The 18,393-nt window shown below is 37.9% G+C and overlaps 2 protein-coding genes across 2 annotated transcripts in view; one reads left to right on the forward strand and one right to left on the reverse strand.

The window, feature by feature from the left end:
- cds1 (CDP-diacylglycerol synthase (phosphatidate cytidylyltransferase) 1) overlaps positions 1–3,703 on the forward strand; it is a 44,714-nt gene extending 41,011 nt beyond the window's left edge. The window contains exon 14 of the transcript XR_012598275.1: positions 573–3,703. The gene's annotated coding sequence lies outside the window, so the exon portion shown is untranslated. The remainder of the gene's footprint in view (positions 1–572) is intronic.
- Positions 3,704–10,038: 6,335 nt separating this feature from the next.
- tmem175 (transmembrane protein 175) lies at positions 10,039–17,825 on the reverse strand. The gene is made up of 10 exons (XM_074670539.1): positions 17,525–17,825; positions 16,743–16,781; positions 16,468–16,565; positions 15,985–16,036; positions 15,207–15,242; positions 14,940–15,023; positions 14,468–14,632; positions 12,223–12,301; positions 12,007–12,142; positions 10,039–11,880 (listed from the first exon to the last, which is right to left on the reverse strand). The coding sequence occupies exons 1-10, from the start codon at positions 17,735–17,737 to the stop codon at positions 11,211–11,213; spliced, it is 1,572 nt and encodes a 523-aa protein (XP_074526640.1). The 5' UTR covers positions 17,738–17,825; the 3' UTR covers positions 10,039–11,210.
- Positions 17,826–18,393: the final 568 nt, after the last annotated feature.

The raw sequence follows: 18,393 nt of genomic DNA on the forward strand, positions 1-18,393 counted from the left end.
CCCATGTTTCCGGAGGTCTCCCTGGGGATAATGAAGGGGTGGAGGAAAGAGAGGAGCACAGAGAACTTCCATCTTTTCCCTGGCTCTGCCCCTGCCCCGCTCCTCCCTCCTCTCTATCAGGCTCAAAACTCCACTGAGGAAAACACAGTCGGACTCAGTGATGACCCGAGCAGGCAGATCCAGCTGGGAACGAATGTTTTCAGAACTTACATTCAAAACCTGTCTCCTCAGAGACTTTCAACCAAACCTGATCCTGTTTTTCTGTCTCTGTAGAGTACACACGTCGTATCGTATAACTCTGGATGATGACACACCACACAGATTGTTTTCTCCTCCATCCTCCGGCGGAGTTGGAGCCGGAGCAGGCGGCAGTTGCCCCCCAACGCCGTCAAAACAATGACGTCGTGGGGGAATATTTTGAACTTGAGCGAATTCGCGTCTACCGCCCAAACGCGCCGCGCCAAATATGCGAATCGCGCCGCCCGAGGTGAATCGGCGGCTAAACGCGTCTTTGCATTGACTTTGTATGTAATCGCGCCGCAAATTCGCGTTTGGTGTGGCCGCACCATAAGGCCTCTTTCCTTTTTGAAAATACTTTCGTATATGCACTTGAAGCACGCCAAACCAACGTTTTTCAGTGTTTATCAAACGTAAAACCTGTGCCAGCCAATCAGAATGAGCCCCCATCAGTCAGCTGTGACGTTTGGGAATCAAAAACCCTGTGTCCTGACTTCTACATGAAACAATGAAATCAGGGTTTTCTAAAACATTGTTTTTAGTGACGCAAAACTGTTGTTTGTGTGGATCAGGGGCGGAGCCAGGATTTCAAACTCTGGGTGGGCCTTAAATTATAAAACTTAGATATAGTAGCATTACTATGTATGTTTTAAAAGCAGATTTTGATCCGTAAATATTTGATAAAATGTTGGTGCATCAGACTGTGACGGCTCTCAATGGTATCAGCCAAACAGGAGTGCCCTAATTAGGTACTTTTATAGGTACCTACCAAATTCTGTCAAAAGTACCGGGTACTGATTGACGTAAAATCAAAAGGTACCATGTTAAGGTACCTAAACACATCATTGTGACTGTGAGGGAGTGGAAGAGAAGGAGATTTTCCATGCTGGACATGAACACAGCATTGCAAGGGTATATATTGAAGAAGAAATATGTTAAATTGAAAAAAATATATATTATGTTATTAAACAAATTGATATTTTTACCACATAAACCCCCAAAAAATTACAGGAAATTGGTATCATTGAGTACCAATACTGATTGCCAGGTACCGGGCATTGGTACTGTATTGTTTCAAATGTGAAAGTTACCCATCCCTAGCTCTAATGCAACTTTCCATGTATTTTAGGCTGTAAGAGCAGCAACATTAACCACAGGAAAATAAAAGACGAAACTCTACAGGCTTTCCCAAAAATAATTTTCTAGTCCTACCAGTTTAACATGAGGCTGAATGAGTCATAACTTTTAACCAACAGGCTAAAAGTTCGATAAACTTGGCTCATTTTGTAAAGACAGGGCATCTAATATTAACAAAATGAGCGTAATGTGAAAAAAACGTAGTATTTCTCTTCAAAAAACAATTTGAAAAAATAAATTAAGAAAAAAAATGTTTTTAAGAAAAGTTTGTGGTGGGCCTGGGGCAGCTGGGCCCACCCATGATGCCGCCCCTGGTGTGGATGATAGACTTAAACGTATGAAAATATATGTGGTTTCCCAGATTCCCTCGAATTTGATCCAAAAGCCACAAACATATATCCCAGTTTTAGAAAAAATAAATCAAAAACAGAACAATCATTTAAATCAGGTGGGTTAAAAAGTCCCCTCTGCTTCCAGTCCTGATGCTAAGCTGAGCTAAGCTAAGCTAAAACCCTCCCGCTCCGACTCGAACTTCATCCAGCGTCATGTGATGGTGATATGTATGATCTTTAGACCCTCTGAGAGTTAAAGCCGCTCTTCTTTAAAATGTTGAACTGCTCCTTTAAACGTTTGTCCTCTGACTCACCGTAGTTCAAACCTTCTTATGCATCAAATCACTGTTAGATTACTGCGTCTGAATGTTAGCGTTACGTTATCAGCGATAACATGTAGGAGCTGTATTTACACAGGTGTAGAGGTCTGAACCCAGGGGCCCAGGTCTGAACCCAGGGGCCCAGGTCTGAACCCAGGGGCCCAGGTGTTATCAGCAATATTTGAATCTTATGCAAAGTGTGGCTCCTCAGACTGTGGGTGGGTGGGGTCAGCGATCTCTGTGGGCGTGTTTCCTCCGTGGACGTGGGGAGAGGACTGTTTACCAAAGCACTGTCTGATAACACTGACGATCCTTTGAGAAGCTCCTGATCCGGACTCTGCAGACGGAGCCGGTTTGGATCCGGGGCCTGTGCAATGTGTGTCCCTTCCTGTAGCCGGACGCAGGGCATGTTTTACTTCACCACTTTGCTGCGTTTTAGCGTGTTTGAGAAGAAAAGGGTGCTGGGTGGATTTTGGGACCAGCTGTTTGTACTGTATAAACCTGCTTCACACAGTTCGTCTCCTCAACCGTCGCCGAGGTCGGACTCATCCGGACCGGCTCGGACCCAGATGGGGTCAGCAATAATCAGACGCTCAGCAGGCGATCGGTACACGTCTGTAAAATCAGTCTCACACAGAGTCTGGAGCGTGTCAGAGGAAATAACCCAACTCTTTTTAAACATTAGAGGATTAAATTATAAAGTTTGATTGTTTGATTGTTTGATCTTTAGTGTGAAAACAGAAAAACATTAGATATCAACATCGTCGCCCACGCCTTCTCTCAGTCGCTCATTCAGAGAAAATCATGAAAACTCCTCTTTTCTTTTCCAGTTTATTTAAAGTTTGAGGTTTCAACTCAGGTTAATTTAATCTGAATGTTTCGCTTTAAAGAAGTAAAATTGCTGACAACAAAAAAAGAAGTGCTTAAAAGAAATGAAAGTGTTAACTCACAGATTATCGTAGAACATTTGTTTTCAGCTTTTCCAACTTGCAGTAAAAATGTCCCCGGTTTAATCCTCAGTTTGGTCCCTAGTTTCCTTAGTTTTAATAAAAGTTGTCTGAAAAGTCTCAGTCTGAGCCACAAATTCAGGAAAATGTCTTTTTTAAAGATGTTAAAAGTCTAAAAAAGAAGTATGCTCGCGAGGTAAGAAACTTTTACTAGTTTAGTTTCTCGTATGAAGATATTCTGCTCTGGGAAAAACTGAAATCTTATCAAATGTTTTTGTCTTGTTTTCAGTAAAAAATGTCTTTTTAGACTTAATATGAGCCACACTGACCTGATCAGTACAGACAAATGTCTGATTTCAAGTTATTTAAAGACAAAAATTAGCTCTGGATTGCTTGGAACAAGTAAAAAAAATCAGTTTTAAGCAAATTTTACTTGTTTGAAGCAATTCAGAGCTCATTTTTGTCTTTAAATAATTCAAAATAACATATTTTCTGGACTGATAAGTTGAATGTGGCTCATATCTGGTAAAAAAAAAAAAAAAAAAAGACGTTTTTTACTACAAATAAGACAAAAACACTTGATAAGATTTTCGTTTTTTGCAGTGTGACTCCGAGAAACAGAAATCAGGCTTCATTTTTTCGTCTTTAAAATCTTGAAATCAGGCGTTTTTGTTCTGGACCTGTGAGCTGAATTTGGCTCAGATTAAGTCTGATTAGATTTAGATGAGAGGAGTTTCTTAGGCTGTGTCCGAAATGTCATACTAACGTACTACTCATACTAAGTATGACGTCAAAAATAGTTTGTAGTGCGTTCACCTTAAATAGTATGAAAAGATTGTGTGCGCAAGAAATACCCGGATGTATACTATATCGGTAAAAACTTTAAGTATGGGAGGTGGGCATACTAGTCGCACTGACACGCCCCATAATGCATTGCGAGCCCCGTATTTATAAACGTAAAAACAGAATGAGATGACAAGATGAGAAGCGACTAAAATGGACTTAGCTCCACAGGGAAACCTAAACGTAAGCACAAAGAAATAAAGTGCCTGAGGCGACGGACGGATCGTCTTCGGTGTCTGCGAGCAGTAAACATTTTTTAATTTTTTGAAGAGAGATGAATTCGTCTTGAGACCGGTGTTAGCTAAAAATCATCCACTAGCGAACTTCCCGTTTTCAAAATAAAAGTACCCGTTTATCTCCTTTAAGTTCTTTAACGCTTTTGTAAATTAGGCTCTTGTTCTGGAGCGGACCGGAAGTTTCTTTGATAGCATATTGGCGCTCTTAACAGAATGTCCGAAATGTCGAAATTAAATTTGTATCCGTGCGTTTTATGGCCCAAATGACCACATTTTGGTTTTCTACGTGATGACTTTCTCGCCTAAAATGTTCTTAAAACTTTCAAATGTGGAGAATCAACAGATATATTTGACAGCCTGGTGTGCTTCCATAGACTTATGTGTGCTTCCAATTTTTGTCGTCGGAGGTTTTGAAATGCATCATGGGAAACCGAGTAGTATACTACAGTGTAAACGGTTGGCACTCTAATCATACTTATAGTATGTAGTATACAGTATATACACAACGACCATGTAGTATGTAGTATGTTAGTATGCCATTTCAGACACAGCCTTAGTTTTTGCAGTTTCCTCATGACTTTATTTATGGAATCCTGTGATTGGCTGTTCCAGTTGAAGCCCCGCCTCCCTTCTTTCCCTGCAACAGCTCTGATTGGTTGATAAGTAGTGAACAGTGTTTCTAACTTAGCTGACCCTTCTAGAAACTGTTTCAAGTAAAAAGGTACTAGCAACAAACCTAGAGACTTTTTTGGAGTTTGGAGACTTTTTATAGAATAGAATAGAATAGAATAGAATAGAATAGAATAGAATAGAATAACTTTATCAATCCGTTACTGGGAAATTGATACAGACAAATACAGAAATGTCAATACTCTCTCCGACAGCATCCATGATAATTACATAAAAACAGTCGTTATGCAAATTAGGGGATGACATCATTTAGTGACTTCCAGGACAGCCAATCGCTACTTTCTTTACTAAAGAGTTGGCAACACTGATCATGACCTATTATCTTAAATCTCTACGCCGACGATGAAACGATTAACATGTGTGGTCTTTAGTTCTGTCAAGTTGAAGTTATTTTAAGGATCGAATGCTTCAGATGAGAAATTCAGACTGTAACAAAGTAGTTTGAATCATATGATAAGAAAATTTAAGGCTTTAATATTTGAAAATCATTTTTTTTATATAATAAAGATAAAATGTAAGAATCTCAGATTCAGAAAAAAAGATGAGAAGAAGGAAAAAGTGGAATTGCGAAAGTTAAATTTGATCGTATACATTTGAAATACTGAATCCCTCTTATTATTGACATTTTGCAGTGAAATCCTCAGAGAGAAACTGGAATCAGAAATGAAAGTTTTCAACACTTACTAACAGATTTTTTCCCATTGAACCGACTCACTGGATCAAATATTTGAACTCAACACGTTTAAAATCTGTTGTTAAAATCCAACCTTTAAAAAAAGTGTCTGTAGTTGCTTTTTTTTTTCAAACATACCAACTTTAATCTGCATCGTTTGAGCAGAAATAATCGTAGTAAATATGTTTACTTCCTATGGACGCTCCAGACTCCAGCTGTTAGTGACTGTTCAGACGTTTCTTTTCACCGCGGCGCTGACGGTGAAACTCCCCGGGTTCAGAGTTTATCGCGGGTTCAGGAGCCGGACTGTGTGACGCTGACGCACTGCAGATGTTTGGTTTCTGTCTTTAATTTATCATTCTGTGAATACTTTGTGTGATTTGCTTTGAGCAGAAATGTTTTCTAATGACGATGTTTAGCTTTGGAGTGGAACAGATTTCAGATTATAGAGATGTTAATATAAAGACGGGAATATTAAATTATGTACACACACTGAGGTCTCTGTAGGGATATTGTAAAGATGTTTACTGTAAGAAGGTGAATAAAGTTTGTTTCTTTAAAACGTGTCAGGTTTTATTTTGTTATTTAGAGTAACAGAAATAAACAATCAGTGATTTATCTTCACATTTATTCACAAACAGCTCAACAACAGAAAGATTTGTGCACGCAGTGAACGATGATGAACCACAGGAGGCGTCAGATTAGATATGAAGCGTGGTTTCTGCTCAGCCCTGTGATGGTAAACTGAAGAAAAAGGAGGAAGGTCGGCTGCTGCAGGCGGATTATTGATGCATATTTCTGTAACTGTCCGATATTTAGAGAATATATGAACACTACGGAGCGTATTACAGTCACTTGAAGACAAATAAATAACTCAGGTTTTTCAGAGTAATTTATTCTTCGGTTTGTTTTTTGTGGTAATTAATTTTGTTTTTCTGATTAATATTTTTTTATTGGTTTGTTTTTTGTTATAATTCTTTCTTTTTTTTATGAATATTTTTTTTCTGTTTGCAGATTACTTTTTTCCTGTTTTTTGGAATAATTTTTTCCTGAAGTATCAAGATACTTAGAAATCCCGTGAGAACCTCAACCTGCTGTTTTTCGTGGTAATTTTTTCGTCCTGTTTTTAGGATAAGGCATAAATGTGCCGATCAGGATCTCTGATCCGTGTGGGACACAGGAGCCACCACACATCCACGGGAGTCGTCTGCAGGTTGGAGGTTCTCACGGGATTTCAAAGTATCTCGATACTTCAGGAAAAAAAACTACTCCTAAAAACAGGAGGAAAAAATTACCACAAAAACAGCAGGTTGAGGATCTCACAGGATTTCTAAATATCTCGATACTTCAGGAAAAAAAATACTCAGAAAAACAGGAAAAAAGTAATCTGAAAACAGAAAAAAAAATTACTCTTAAAAACAGAAATAATTATAACAAAAAACAAACCAATAAAAAAAATATTAATCAGAAAAACAAAATTAATTACCACAAGAAATTACTCATAAAACAGAAATAATTATAACAAAAAACAAATCCATAAAAAAAATATTAATCTGAAAAACAAAATTAATTACCACAAAAAACAAACCGAAGAATAAATTACTCTGAAAAACCTGAGTTGGTTTTTTTTTCTTCAAGTGAATGCAATACGCCTCTGTAGAACACAGAGGTTTTTACTGTTTGAAAAAAAATGTGACAGCAAACCAGTCAAAGCATCATTTCCCTCAAAAACATCCTGAAGAAGCGACAAAAAAACACTCATTAAAAAAAAACAAAGACTTTAAATCTAAATTAAAAAAACATCAACAAACAATCTTTTCTCCTGCTCAGGTCAGGTTTACGTTAAAGTGCATTTCTTCTTTGTGTCAGTATAAAAATTATAAGTACAGTCACTCATTGACAAACTTTAACAGGAACAACAGCGCCCTCTGCTGGACAGAGTTAGAACATGCGAGCTCAGAAAGAATTGAAGGTTAAAACTAGTGCTAAAAATTTTTTATCAAGTTGATCAAATGTCTGCTCTCTAATGGACTGTAAGAGTAAACAGACTGGCCTTTTTATTTTTTATCATTTCATTCTATATTTTGCATCTTGCTGTGCAAAACAGTGTTGTTTAATTAGCTCTGTATGAGAGAGATTGTTTTGGCATTTATTTGGGATACATTATGGTTTTGAAGTAATCGAACAACAGAAAAATAATCATTAGACTAATCGTCCAATTAATCATTAGAATAATTGGACGATTAATCACCCAATTAATCGCCCGATTAATCGTTTTAAAAATAATCGTTTACCCCCAGCCCAACTGTACTGTGATTAATCTTGATTAATCACACATTTCCTCTGGGCTTATTAAAGTCTATAGATACAGTCTATCTACTGAAAAACTACAGTTAGCTTGAAAGTTGTTTTAAGCAGAGCTGTCCAACGATTAAAATATTGAATCATGTTAGTCTCAGGGTGGCTGTGGATATTGATCATGTTTCACTTAGTGAAAGCAAACAGATTATCTAGAAAAAAGGAAATATTGTTGCACTAAATGTGCTAATTAAACACCGTTAACAGTTCATGTCAACAAACAAAATATGTGAGTCTTGAGATTGTTGCAATCCACTTTGCAATTGTACACTGCAAAAAACGGAAATCTCATCAAGTGTTTTTGTCTTATTTTAAGTAAAATTGTTTTGAAATACTCGATATGAGCCACATTTAACTGGTCAGTCCAGAAAAATGTCTTGATTCAAGTTATTTAAAGACTAAAATGAGGTCTGAATTGCTGTAACGAGTAAAAAAAATCTGCCAATGAAACAAGAAAAATTTGCTTTGAACTAGAATAATGTTTTAAAAATAAGAAACGTTCGTACGGAAGCACTGGAATTTAAGTTCTGAGGTTCGTGCTTTTAAATGTCTTTTATTATACTGATTAATTTTCTTTAAGTTGTTGTTTGGGCCGTTTATACTCAACAGAATGGACAGAATCTAAATCTTCAAAAAGTGTGGAGTGGAATAAAAAGAGCAACTGATTAATCACAACCTCAACCACCTTCATTCCTTCAACTGTTAGAGACACTTGATATTAGAGTACGGCTACACCACTGAGACAAACTACATGCTGAGACCATAGACTGTAAAAAAAAAAACGGACGTCATCTTGCTCGGCTCAAAGTGAAGTCCCCACAAAAACTGCTCCCCCTGGTGGCTGGCTGCAGTATAGGTCAAAAAATCCATCTCCCCAGTCATTCCAGATGGGCTGTGGTCAAACTTTAAAAAATTAATACACCTGGTAGAAATGTTTCTCACGTCTGATTGTTGTGGTGGTTTAAAGATATCATTTGGCTGTCTTGTATCCAAGTCCTCTTTTTTCTGAAAAGTTCCGTTTTCATTAGTTATACGAGGTTAAAAATAAGGCTTTACGTCACGTTAAACGATGATTGACAGCTGAAGTTCTTGTGTATTTTTTGGGGGGATCGTAAAATATGTCGGGAAGAAGTGTTTAAACTCTCAAAAGAAAAAAATTATTATTATTATTATTATATAATAATAATTATTATATATAATAATTATAATTATTATTATCACAGTCTCTACTTCGCAGACTCTGGCTGCACAACTGCTTCAAAAGCTACAGATAGCCGAGACATATGGATCAGACACCTATTTGTCTATGGGATTGAATGTCAGAAAAGTAAAGAAACTTTATCAGCTGACTCAGAGTAAACAGAGTAAGGAGCAAGAGCTTTGATAGAAAAGTAGAGGGGTCAAAAGTGAAGCTTTCCCCAGGAAAAAGAAACTCAGCAAAGTCAAGTTAAAGAGAGTTGAGGGTTAATATAAAAACATGTTGGGCAATAAAGGAAGAAGTTGGTATCAAATTCATCAAATCACTTAGATAAACGACACTATTATCAACAAAAACTGACTTAATCTATTTTTTTAAACTGAGCTTTTCAAATATTACAGCATGAGCTGCACTTTCCAACTCTGTCCAGCAGAGGGCGTCTATGATAGGTTCTATAACTCCGGTCCAGTGTAAGGTATGAAGTAGTGAGTGCCAAATAACAAAAATAAATCTATAAAAGACAAAAATAAATAAATGAATTAATGAATAAATTATATGAGAATCTAAAAAAGAATAAATAAATAAAAAATAATTAAAAAATAAGAATCTATAAAAGCATAAAAAAAATTAAGGAAAAATGAATTAATAAATAAATTATATAAGAATCTATAAGAGAATAAAAAATGAATTAAGTAAATGATAATCTATAAAAAAATTAATTAATTTAAAAATAAGAATCTATAAAAGAATAAATTAATAAATTTAAAAAAATAAGAATCTATAAAAGAATAAAAAAATTAAGAAAAAATGAATTAATAAAGTATATAATAATCTATAAAAGAATAATTTAAAAAATGAATCAATAAATAAATAATATAAGAATCCATAAAAGAAAAGGCGAATAAAAGTATTAATTTAAAGACAAATCAAAAAATAAATAGAAAAGTGCTTAATAATGTGACATTTTAATGTGATTTAAATACCTTTATTTATTTGATTGTATATTAATACTTTTATTAGCGTTTTATTTAAAGGTTTTATTCTTTGATTAATATCACTACTTTTCTTTCTATAGCTACCTTCTTTCTTTCTTTATTCATTTACTTATTTATTCATTTATTTATAAAGCACTTTTCTTTTCTTTAACTTTTTTTTCTTTATATTTCTGTTTTTATTAGCCTTCTCTTCTGTGGATTCTTATATAATGTATTTGTTTATTCATTTTTTATTTATTCTTTCATCGATTTTTAATTATTTTTTATTCATTTCTTTATCATTTCATGGATTCTTATATAATTTATTCATTAATTCATTTATTCTTTTATAGATTCTTATATTATTTATTCATTTATTTATTTATTTATTTATTTATTTATTTATTTATTCTTTTATAGCTTTATTTTTGTAATTTGGCACTCTCACTACTCCACAGTAAGGCTCCTAAAGAACAGATCATCAACAGAATAAACTCACATTAATGATATTATATAAACAAAGAACACGGTGAATACAGAGGCCCAGGAAGGACAAACTAGAATGCCACGACCTAGCTAACATTCATCTCATCAGAAGGTAACATCACCTGCTGTTGGACGTTTTTCTGACGCATAAATACCTCTTTTGCAAAATGTTCTGACTGAAGAGACGAGCTTTGAAAAAGAAAATCTGAGATTACAAATCAAAAGTTGAAGCATAAAGTTGTACGTTATAAATAAAAAAAAGAACATTGAAATTTTCTTCATTCTTCAAATTTTTAGACTTTTTTTTCCTGATGCTACAGTTTTTAAACCCTTAACGAGGCCCAGAGTTTCTCAAAGAGACAAACTTTAAATAAAGACTGACAGAGGATCTGGACGGAGCTGAAGCTGCAGGACGGATTTCATGTCACAGAAGCTAAAGCGTGTCGTAAAGCCCTGAAACAGGAAGCTGTCATTCTCAGGTTGGTCCTACTTCCTGTCTGAACCTGTAAGCAATCGATCACATCAGAGAGTGACGTACAGAAATGATTAAGAGTTTAGAGCTAACATTCAAGTTATCGTGTCAAACAGGAATAAATAAAAGTAAGGATGGACTTTGGCTTTCTTCCTGACTCGTCTTCTTCCTCTTGACTCTGAAGGAGGTCGCTCCTCTTCCTCGTTTCCACCCGGTTCCTCGTCTGAACCTTCACAGAAACTCTCTCAGAGCACGAACACCTCCCGCTCCGTCAGTGAACTCCACTTCCTGACAAACTCCCGCCTGGCTAAGTCACCAAAGCGTTGAACGGCACTCTGGTCTCGTCTTCCTCCACGACGATCGACCTCGTATCCGGCCGATCGGGGCAGAAGATGAGCCGCAGCAGCGCCAACCCGATGCGCACCAGCAGCCTCAGCAGGAGGAAGGCGAAGGGCACGGTGATCTCCATCAGGTGGAAGATGGGGGCGCTGAATTTACTCAGGATACAGGTGAGGAAGAAGGTCCCCAGAGCCACGCAGGGGTAGAGAGCCAGCTTCGCTAGCATGAAGACGTGCTCGCGCCCGCCGTAGCGTACGTACGGGTGCAGCGTCTCCTGCTCGCTGTACAGCGCCACCACCCAGATCGCCAGCTGGAAGATCCCCGCGAAGAAGATGATCACACAGCTGATCTGGATGGCCTCCAGCTCGTTGCGGGAGTTGTCCGGGAACTCGTGCGTCAGCTGGTACGCTAACGGCAAACCTCCGACGAACGCCAGGGAGAAGGTGTTGAGCAGGCCCATGAAGCGCGTCGTTTTGGTGACGTGGAGGAAGAGCGAGTGATGCGTGAACCAGAGGAGGCCGACGGTGGCGAAGGAGCCGAAATACGCGAGGAACTCTGGACCGTAGACCTGCAGGGCGGCGACCAGGCTGCCGCCAAACTGCTTCTCCACCACAGACGGGTCGGGGACGTTATCCTCGCTGGACGGAGGTCAGAAGAAAAGATTTTTACCTCTTTTTACGACATAATCAACAAGAATTAACTTTTTCCTAAAGACTAAACTTAAAGTTCGAGAAACTCTTAAATTTGTCCCGTTTGTTGCCTACCAGATGTCGAGGATGAGCAGCGTAGCTACGATGGCGTAGACCCCGTCGCTGAACGCCTCCACTCGCTCCTTGCTGAGCGGCTCGTTGGGGAGGTAAGTGTAAAACATCATGGAGTCTGGAGTCTCCTCCACCTGACCTGTAGGGGGCAGAGTTTATTAAGAAAGCTGACAACATCTGGACATTTCTCAGACTGATTCAACAAAATCTGGAGCTCACCGATGGCTTTGTTTCGACACCACTTCAGACTCTGAGAGATGTACGGCAGGAAGATGACGATCGCCAACAGCGCGTACGACTGAGGGAAGACAAGGTGCAGTTTAAAGAGTGGAAGTCTGAACTGCTGATAGCTGTTCAAACTAAAATGGACAAGCACATCCAGGGCTTATAAACAGAAGACTCCCACTGAAAACTGGAGTGTTGGCAGGTATGTCTAACAGGCCTCCAGAGAGCTGGCCAATCAGATTGAAGGGGGTTTGTGGAGTGTGGACCCTTAAAGAGACAGCGTGTAAATCAACGTGTTTCTGACGGAGGTTGAAATAAGAGTTTACTAAAACACCAGGGAAAGAAAAGCAGAGATTTTTGAGCTACGGAGGCACCTGAGGGACAGAATAAAGACTGAAAAAGCAAAATGTGTAGAAATACAAAGATAAGATTATTAATTTTTAAATCAGTGGTTGTAATACTGCAGTCAAAGCTGATCAAAAAGGTAGGGGTCTTTAGATTCCTTTGAAAACACTCAGGCCATGTCCACACGTAGCTGGGTATCTGGGAAACCGCAAATATTTCTTTATATTTACACCTGTTGTCCATATGAGACCGCAGCTTTACGTCACTAAAAGCAATGTTTTCTGAAAACTCCAGCCAAAGTGAAGATTTGGGAAAACTCTGGTTTCATGTAGAAATAGGGAAACAGAGCTTTTGGTTCCCAAATGTCACAGCTGGTGGACGGAAGTATTTTTGAAAATTAATGAGAGGGGATGTTCATTTTTGAAAATACGGGAGGTCCTCCACTTACGCGGTTCTAGACTTACGTCATTTCGACTTTATGGCGCCAATAAATATTTGTACGTAAGAAAATAGAGAAGGTTTTGAAGTTACGCCGCTCATTTTGAAAGCTCCTGAAAACAAGGAGTGCATATGAATACACAGCTACGCAGTGCTACGTGGTCATCAGCATCGTCCATCCTCTTGAGTCTGGAGTATATATTACATTATATATTTTGTAGTAATTGAAATGTCCGTCATCATTGTACTGTTTCCCCATGAATATGATGTAAACATGTATTGAGAATGTTACTTAGAGATTTTATTTGTAACTCAAGGACCGCCTATACCTGACTAATGTGGACAAGGCCTCAGAGAGCTCAAAGAGTTCCAGAATGTAGTGACATCATCAGGGCAGAGAACTCAAAGAGTTCCAGAATGTAGTGACATCATCAGGGCAGAGAGCTCAAAGAGTTCCAGAATGTAGTGACATCATCAGGGCAGGGAGCTCAAAGAGTTCCGGAATGTAGTGACATCATCAGGGCAGAGAGCTCAAAGAGTTCCAGAATGTAGTGACATCATCAGGGCAAAGAGCTCAAAGAGTTATGGAATGTAGTGACATCATCAGGGCAGAGAGCTCAAAGAGTTATGGAATGTAGTGACATCATCAGGGCAGAGAGCTCAAAGAGTTCCAGAATGTAGTGACATCATCAGGGCAGAGAGCTCAAAGAGTTATGAAATGTAGTGACATCATCAGGACAGAGAGCTCAAAGAGTTATGGAATGTAGTGACATCATCAGGACAGAGAGCTCAAAGAGTTATGGAATGTAGTGACATCATCAGGGCAGAGAACTCAAAGAGTTCCAGAATGTAGTGACATCATCAGGGCAGAGAGCTCAAAGAGTTCCAGAATGTAGTGACATCATCAGGGCAGGGAGCTCAAAGAGTTCCAGAATGTAGTGACATCATCAGGGCAGAGAGCTCAAAGAGTTCCGGAATGTAGTGACATCATCAGGGCAGAGAGCTCAAAGAGTTATGGAATGTAGTGACATCATCAGGGCAGAGAGCTCAAAGAGTTCTGGAATGTAGTGACATCATCAGGGCAGAGAGCTCAAAGAGTTCCAGAATGTAGTGACATCATCAGGGCAGAGAGCTCAAAGAGTTCCAGAATGTAGTGACATCATCAGGGCAGAGAGCTTAAAGAGTTCCAGAATGTAGTGACATCATGTCTCTGTCTGTGATGTGGAACATTCTAGAACCTCAGTGATGGAGCTGCAGCATAAAGACTGTGTAGAGCTTTAAAAACAAAATCAAGGACTTAAAAAACGAACTTAAGGAAATAAGAAAACGTCTCTCGGCTTTATCCTCTTTTGAATATTCGCTAAGTTTTTATCACCTAAAAAACAAAAGTGACAACCTTGATCTAATTTAAAAGCCTGAATTATAATAAACTGAGAGTTTTTTTAAATGTTGGTACCAGCTGGAAGAAGATGAAGGAGAAGATGCTGGCGATGAAGCACATGAGAGGAACCCTCATGATGACTTTGAGGATGTGTTCTCTGTAGAAGGTCTGGTGCTCTGAGATCTGGATCTGCTCGTTCAGCAGGAAGGGACGGCTGAAGGCGTACAGCACGATCAGACACTGAGGAGATTATTACAAGAGATATGAGATTATTACCACAGTTTACAGCAAATTCAACCAAAGTGCTGCCAAAAACACTTTTAGATTTACTTCTAATCTAAATTCACACTGAGATGTCTGACCTCATGTTTGGGTTTTTGTAAAAGCTGTTTCTATCAGTTCTTTCTTACAGATGTAGTTTGTTGTAACAGAAATAAAAGTGCTTTTATTTCTTTAAAACTCTACAGTACAGGCATGAGATGACATTAACATCAAAGAGTAAAACATTGTCGTGTGAGATAACGTAACGGCAGGTGAAGTGACTCACCTGGATGACTCCGATCACCATCACACAGCCACAGAAAAGTAAAATCCCCAGAACGTTCTCAGGAAACGTGGCCATCAGAGAAAACTGAGACAGAAAGAACGAAGTCAATGAATCTAACTTTTATTGTTAGAAAGAGTGAACAGGTTCATCCATATTTAACACTGATGTTTTAATGTTTTTAACACTTCAACTTATTTTCTAAAAATATTTAATTGACTCTACATCCATCATTCATCCCTCCGAGCTGCTGCAGAGACTCAGACTCACCGTGTACGGCAGAAAGGTGATCAGCATCATACAGGCCTGAAATCAAAATCAACAAAAACTTCACTTTAGCTAAAAAAGAAACAGAGGAACAAAAGTTTCTCCCACAATTTAAACACTTTAAAATTCGACAGAAATCATTTTCTCAACAGTCTTACCTACGGGAAATTCAGCGACTTGTTTACGATCTTTACAAGATAAACTATAAGTTATTTTACTTTGAAATCTGTGAATTCTTTGGTTTCACAGCACTGTTTATATTTTTATTTTGGAGGTTTTAGTTCATTTATTTGAGCTAGTTTTTATTTTTAGCCATGAATTCCTTTTTCTGATATTCTTCTAGCTCATGTAAATGGTGATTGTTGGAACCAGAATGCATCTATTTGTTTCAATTTTTTTCCTACTGAAGATAATTAGGGCCACTGCAAAAAAAAAACAAATAAAAAGTCCATCTTTTTTTTTTTTTTTTTACTATTTTTTTTAGTTTAAAGTTAGAATTCTGAATTTTTTCTCAGAAAAAAAATAGTAACAAAAAAAAAAATTGAGTTTTTTTTTCCAGTAGCCCTAATCATCTTCCGTAGCTTTCACCAGTTTGACAGTCGCAAAAAATGTTGACTGTTAGATGTGGTTTGGTGTTTTTAATGTTTTATAACTGAATGTCAAAGTGGAGGTGAACCTCGAAGAAGCAAGAGAAGAAGACTAAAGAGAAAAAGGAAATAACCCCTGATGAGGAGACAGAAGAGAGACGACAGGAAGGAAGAGAAGAACGACAAGTTCTCACCAGGTTGAGCAGAGCGAGGCAGTCATCGATACGGACTATCACCTGAAATAACCTGAGATATAAGAAACACAGAGAGTTGAAAAATAATAACAATGATAACACAATAATAATAATAATAATAATAATAATAAGAAGAAGAAGAATAAAAGCTGTTCAATGATTAAAATAAAATAATAATAATAATATTAAGAAGAAAAATAGAAATAATAATAATAATAAAAAGCTGCTCAATTATTATAATTAAATAATAATAATAATATTAAGAATAAAAATAGTAATAATTATAAAAATAAAAAGCTGCTCAATTATTATAATTAAATAATAATAATAATAATAATAATAATAATAATAATAATAATAATAATAATAAAAAGCTGTTTAATTAAATAATAATAATAAAAATAATAAAAATAATAATAATAATAATAATAATAATAAAGCTGTTCAATGATTATAATAAAACGATAATAATAATAAATTAACCTGATATGAGCGGCCCATGCGACGGTAACAATCATGAACGTCATCAGATAAACAGCGATTTTTGTGGTCAGCAGAAGCTGAACACTCTGCCTCAACTCCTGAAACACACACACACACACACACACACACACACACACACACACACACACACACACACACACACATATTTAAAATGCCTGTCAATAGTTTGATTAGCTATAATCTTCATAAATATCAGCTCTGTGTGGATACTACTGGATTTTTATTGAATAATATTTATTCACATGTCAGTTTACCTCGTTATCCTCCACCTTTGTGTGTGCAACAGGTAGAATCTGTGGATGGAGGACAGAGCGTTAGAGGAGGCTGAGTGTATCACGTTTGATTTGGACATACTGAGAGAGAAACCCAGCTTAAAAATGATGCTGCTAGCTCGCTAACTGATGTGAGGCACCGCGTCATGACTGACCTCTGCACCAGATCGTACCCGGGGCTGACTTTTACTGACTTCTGTTGACTTTCAGTGGGTTTGTAGAGAGCTGTGTCGGCCCAAAAGGACTGGACTGTGTCATCCTGCAGTTTTACCTGACTCATGCAGGCCTGATGGAGGCCCTTATTGGGGCTGAAGCTAGTAGAGACCTGGAGACCCATGCACGTGCTGCACAGACCATCATGAGTCTGCATTTGGCAGGTTAAGGTGCACAACCAATACCTGACACTCAAAGATCAAACCTATGAAGTTTTTTCTATTCTTGCATTAAAAGTACTTCTCCTTGATATAAAGAGAATTTTTTCTATAAGAATAGAACAATGTCTCAGGAACTAGATTAAACTGTGACCTATGGATGCTGAGCTCCTCCTAAAGGTTCCTAGGATCTAGGAAAAGTTCTTGCAGTGGAAACAAGACTACTACGTCAGAACAGAAAGTGATACTAACCTAAATAAAAGTAGGGCCTGACTGAACGGAGCCATATGTCACTGATGTTTGTTATTATCTTTGTTAAGAAGAGTATGACCCTGAGACCCTCACCCACCCTCACCCAGCCTCACCCTGCAGGTTTAGGAGCGTGTTTCTCACCATGACGGTGGCGATGATGGAGATGAGGGCGTCGCTGTACGCTAGCAGCCTGTGGGAGGACTGGGTCCCGCTGTGGCCCTCCCGGTCCCGGTCGGACGGAGTGACGCTCTCCGGGAACGAGGAGGAGGAGGCTGCGTGGCTCCTCGCGCCCCTCTTCTCCATCTCCTCCTCCACGTGGTGCTCGATGATGTCCGCGTCGTCGTTTTCTCCCATCGTGAAGGAGTCAGAGGAGCAGGAGGAGGTGAGAGGGACCCGGAGGACCGGCGGACGGAGGTTCTGTTTACAACCGCGGAGAATCAGCTGAGGGGGCGGGAACAGGAAGGAAGGACACGGCTGTTTCCGGTTTCCAACAAAGATCGTTTATTTTGAAGAATTGCTCGGCAAAGATCATTTATTGTCAAACTTTAATCCGTTAAAGTCGTTAACTGTGAAGAAAAACATTCAAAAATTGTTTAAATCCATCAACACTCAGAAAAGATCGTTTATTATTTTTTTTATTAGTTTGTTGTATTACTCTGCAAAGATCGTTTATTGTCAAATTTTACTCAGCAAAGATCGTTTATTGTCAATTTTTACTCAGCAAAGATCGTTTATTGTCATATTTCACTCAGCAAAGATCGTTTATTGTCAATTTTTACTCAGCAAAGATCGTTTATTGTCAAATCTCACTCAGCAAAGATCGTTTATTGTCAAATCTTACTCAGCAAAGATCGTTTAATGTCAAATTGTACTCAACAAAGATCTTTTATTGTCAGATTTTACTCAGCAAAGATCGTTTATTGTCAAATTTCACTCAGCAAAGATCGTTTATTGACAAATCTCACTCAGCAAAGATCGTTTATTGTCAAATTTCACTTATCAAAGATCGT

This window comes from Halichoeres trimaculatus, unplaced genomic scaffold, assembly GCF_033239565.1.
Source record: "Halichoeres trimaculatus isolate MK-OKI-2021-1 unplaced genomic scaffold, fHalTri1.1 fHalTri1_scaffold_5, whole genome shotgun sequence".
In the NCBI taxonomy this organism is placed as follows: Eukaryota; Metazoa; Chordata; class Actinopteri; order Labriformes; family Labridae; genus Halichoeres; species Halichoeres trimaculatus.

What these genes read in the sequence shown, in the direction of transcription:
- tmem175 (XM_074670539.1), bottom strand. Translation starts at nt 17,737, where the DNA reads ATGGGAGAAAACGACGACGCGGACATCATCGAGCACCACGTGGAGGAG. An exon ending in TCACCTTTCTGCCGTACACG is followed by an intron (nt 15,024 to 15,206) that starts GTGAGTCTGAGT and finishes TTTCTGTCTCAG; the next exon opens with TTTTCTCTGATGGCCACGTT. An exon ending in CTGCTCATCCTCGACATCTG is followed by an intron (nt 11,881 to 12,006) that starts GTAGGCAACAAA and finishes ACCTCCGTCCAG; the next exon opens with CGAGGATAACGTCCCCGACC.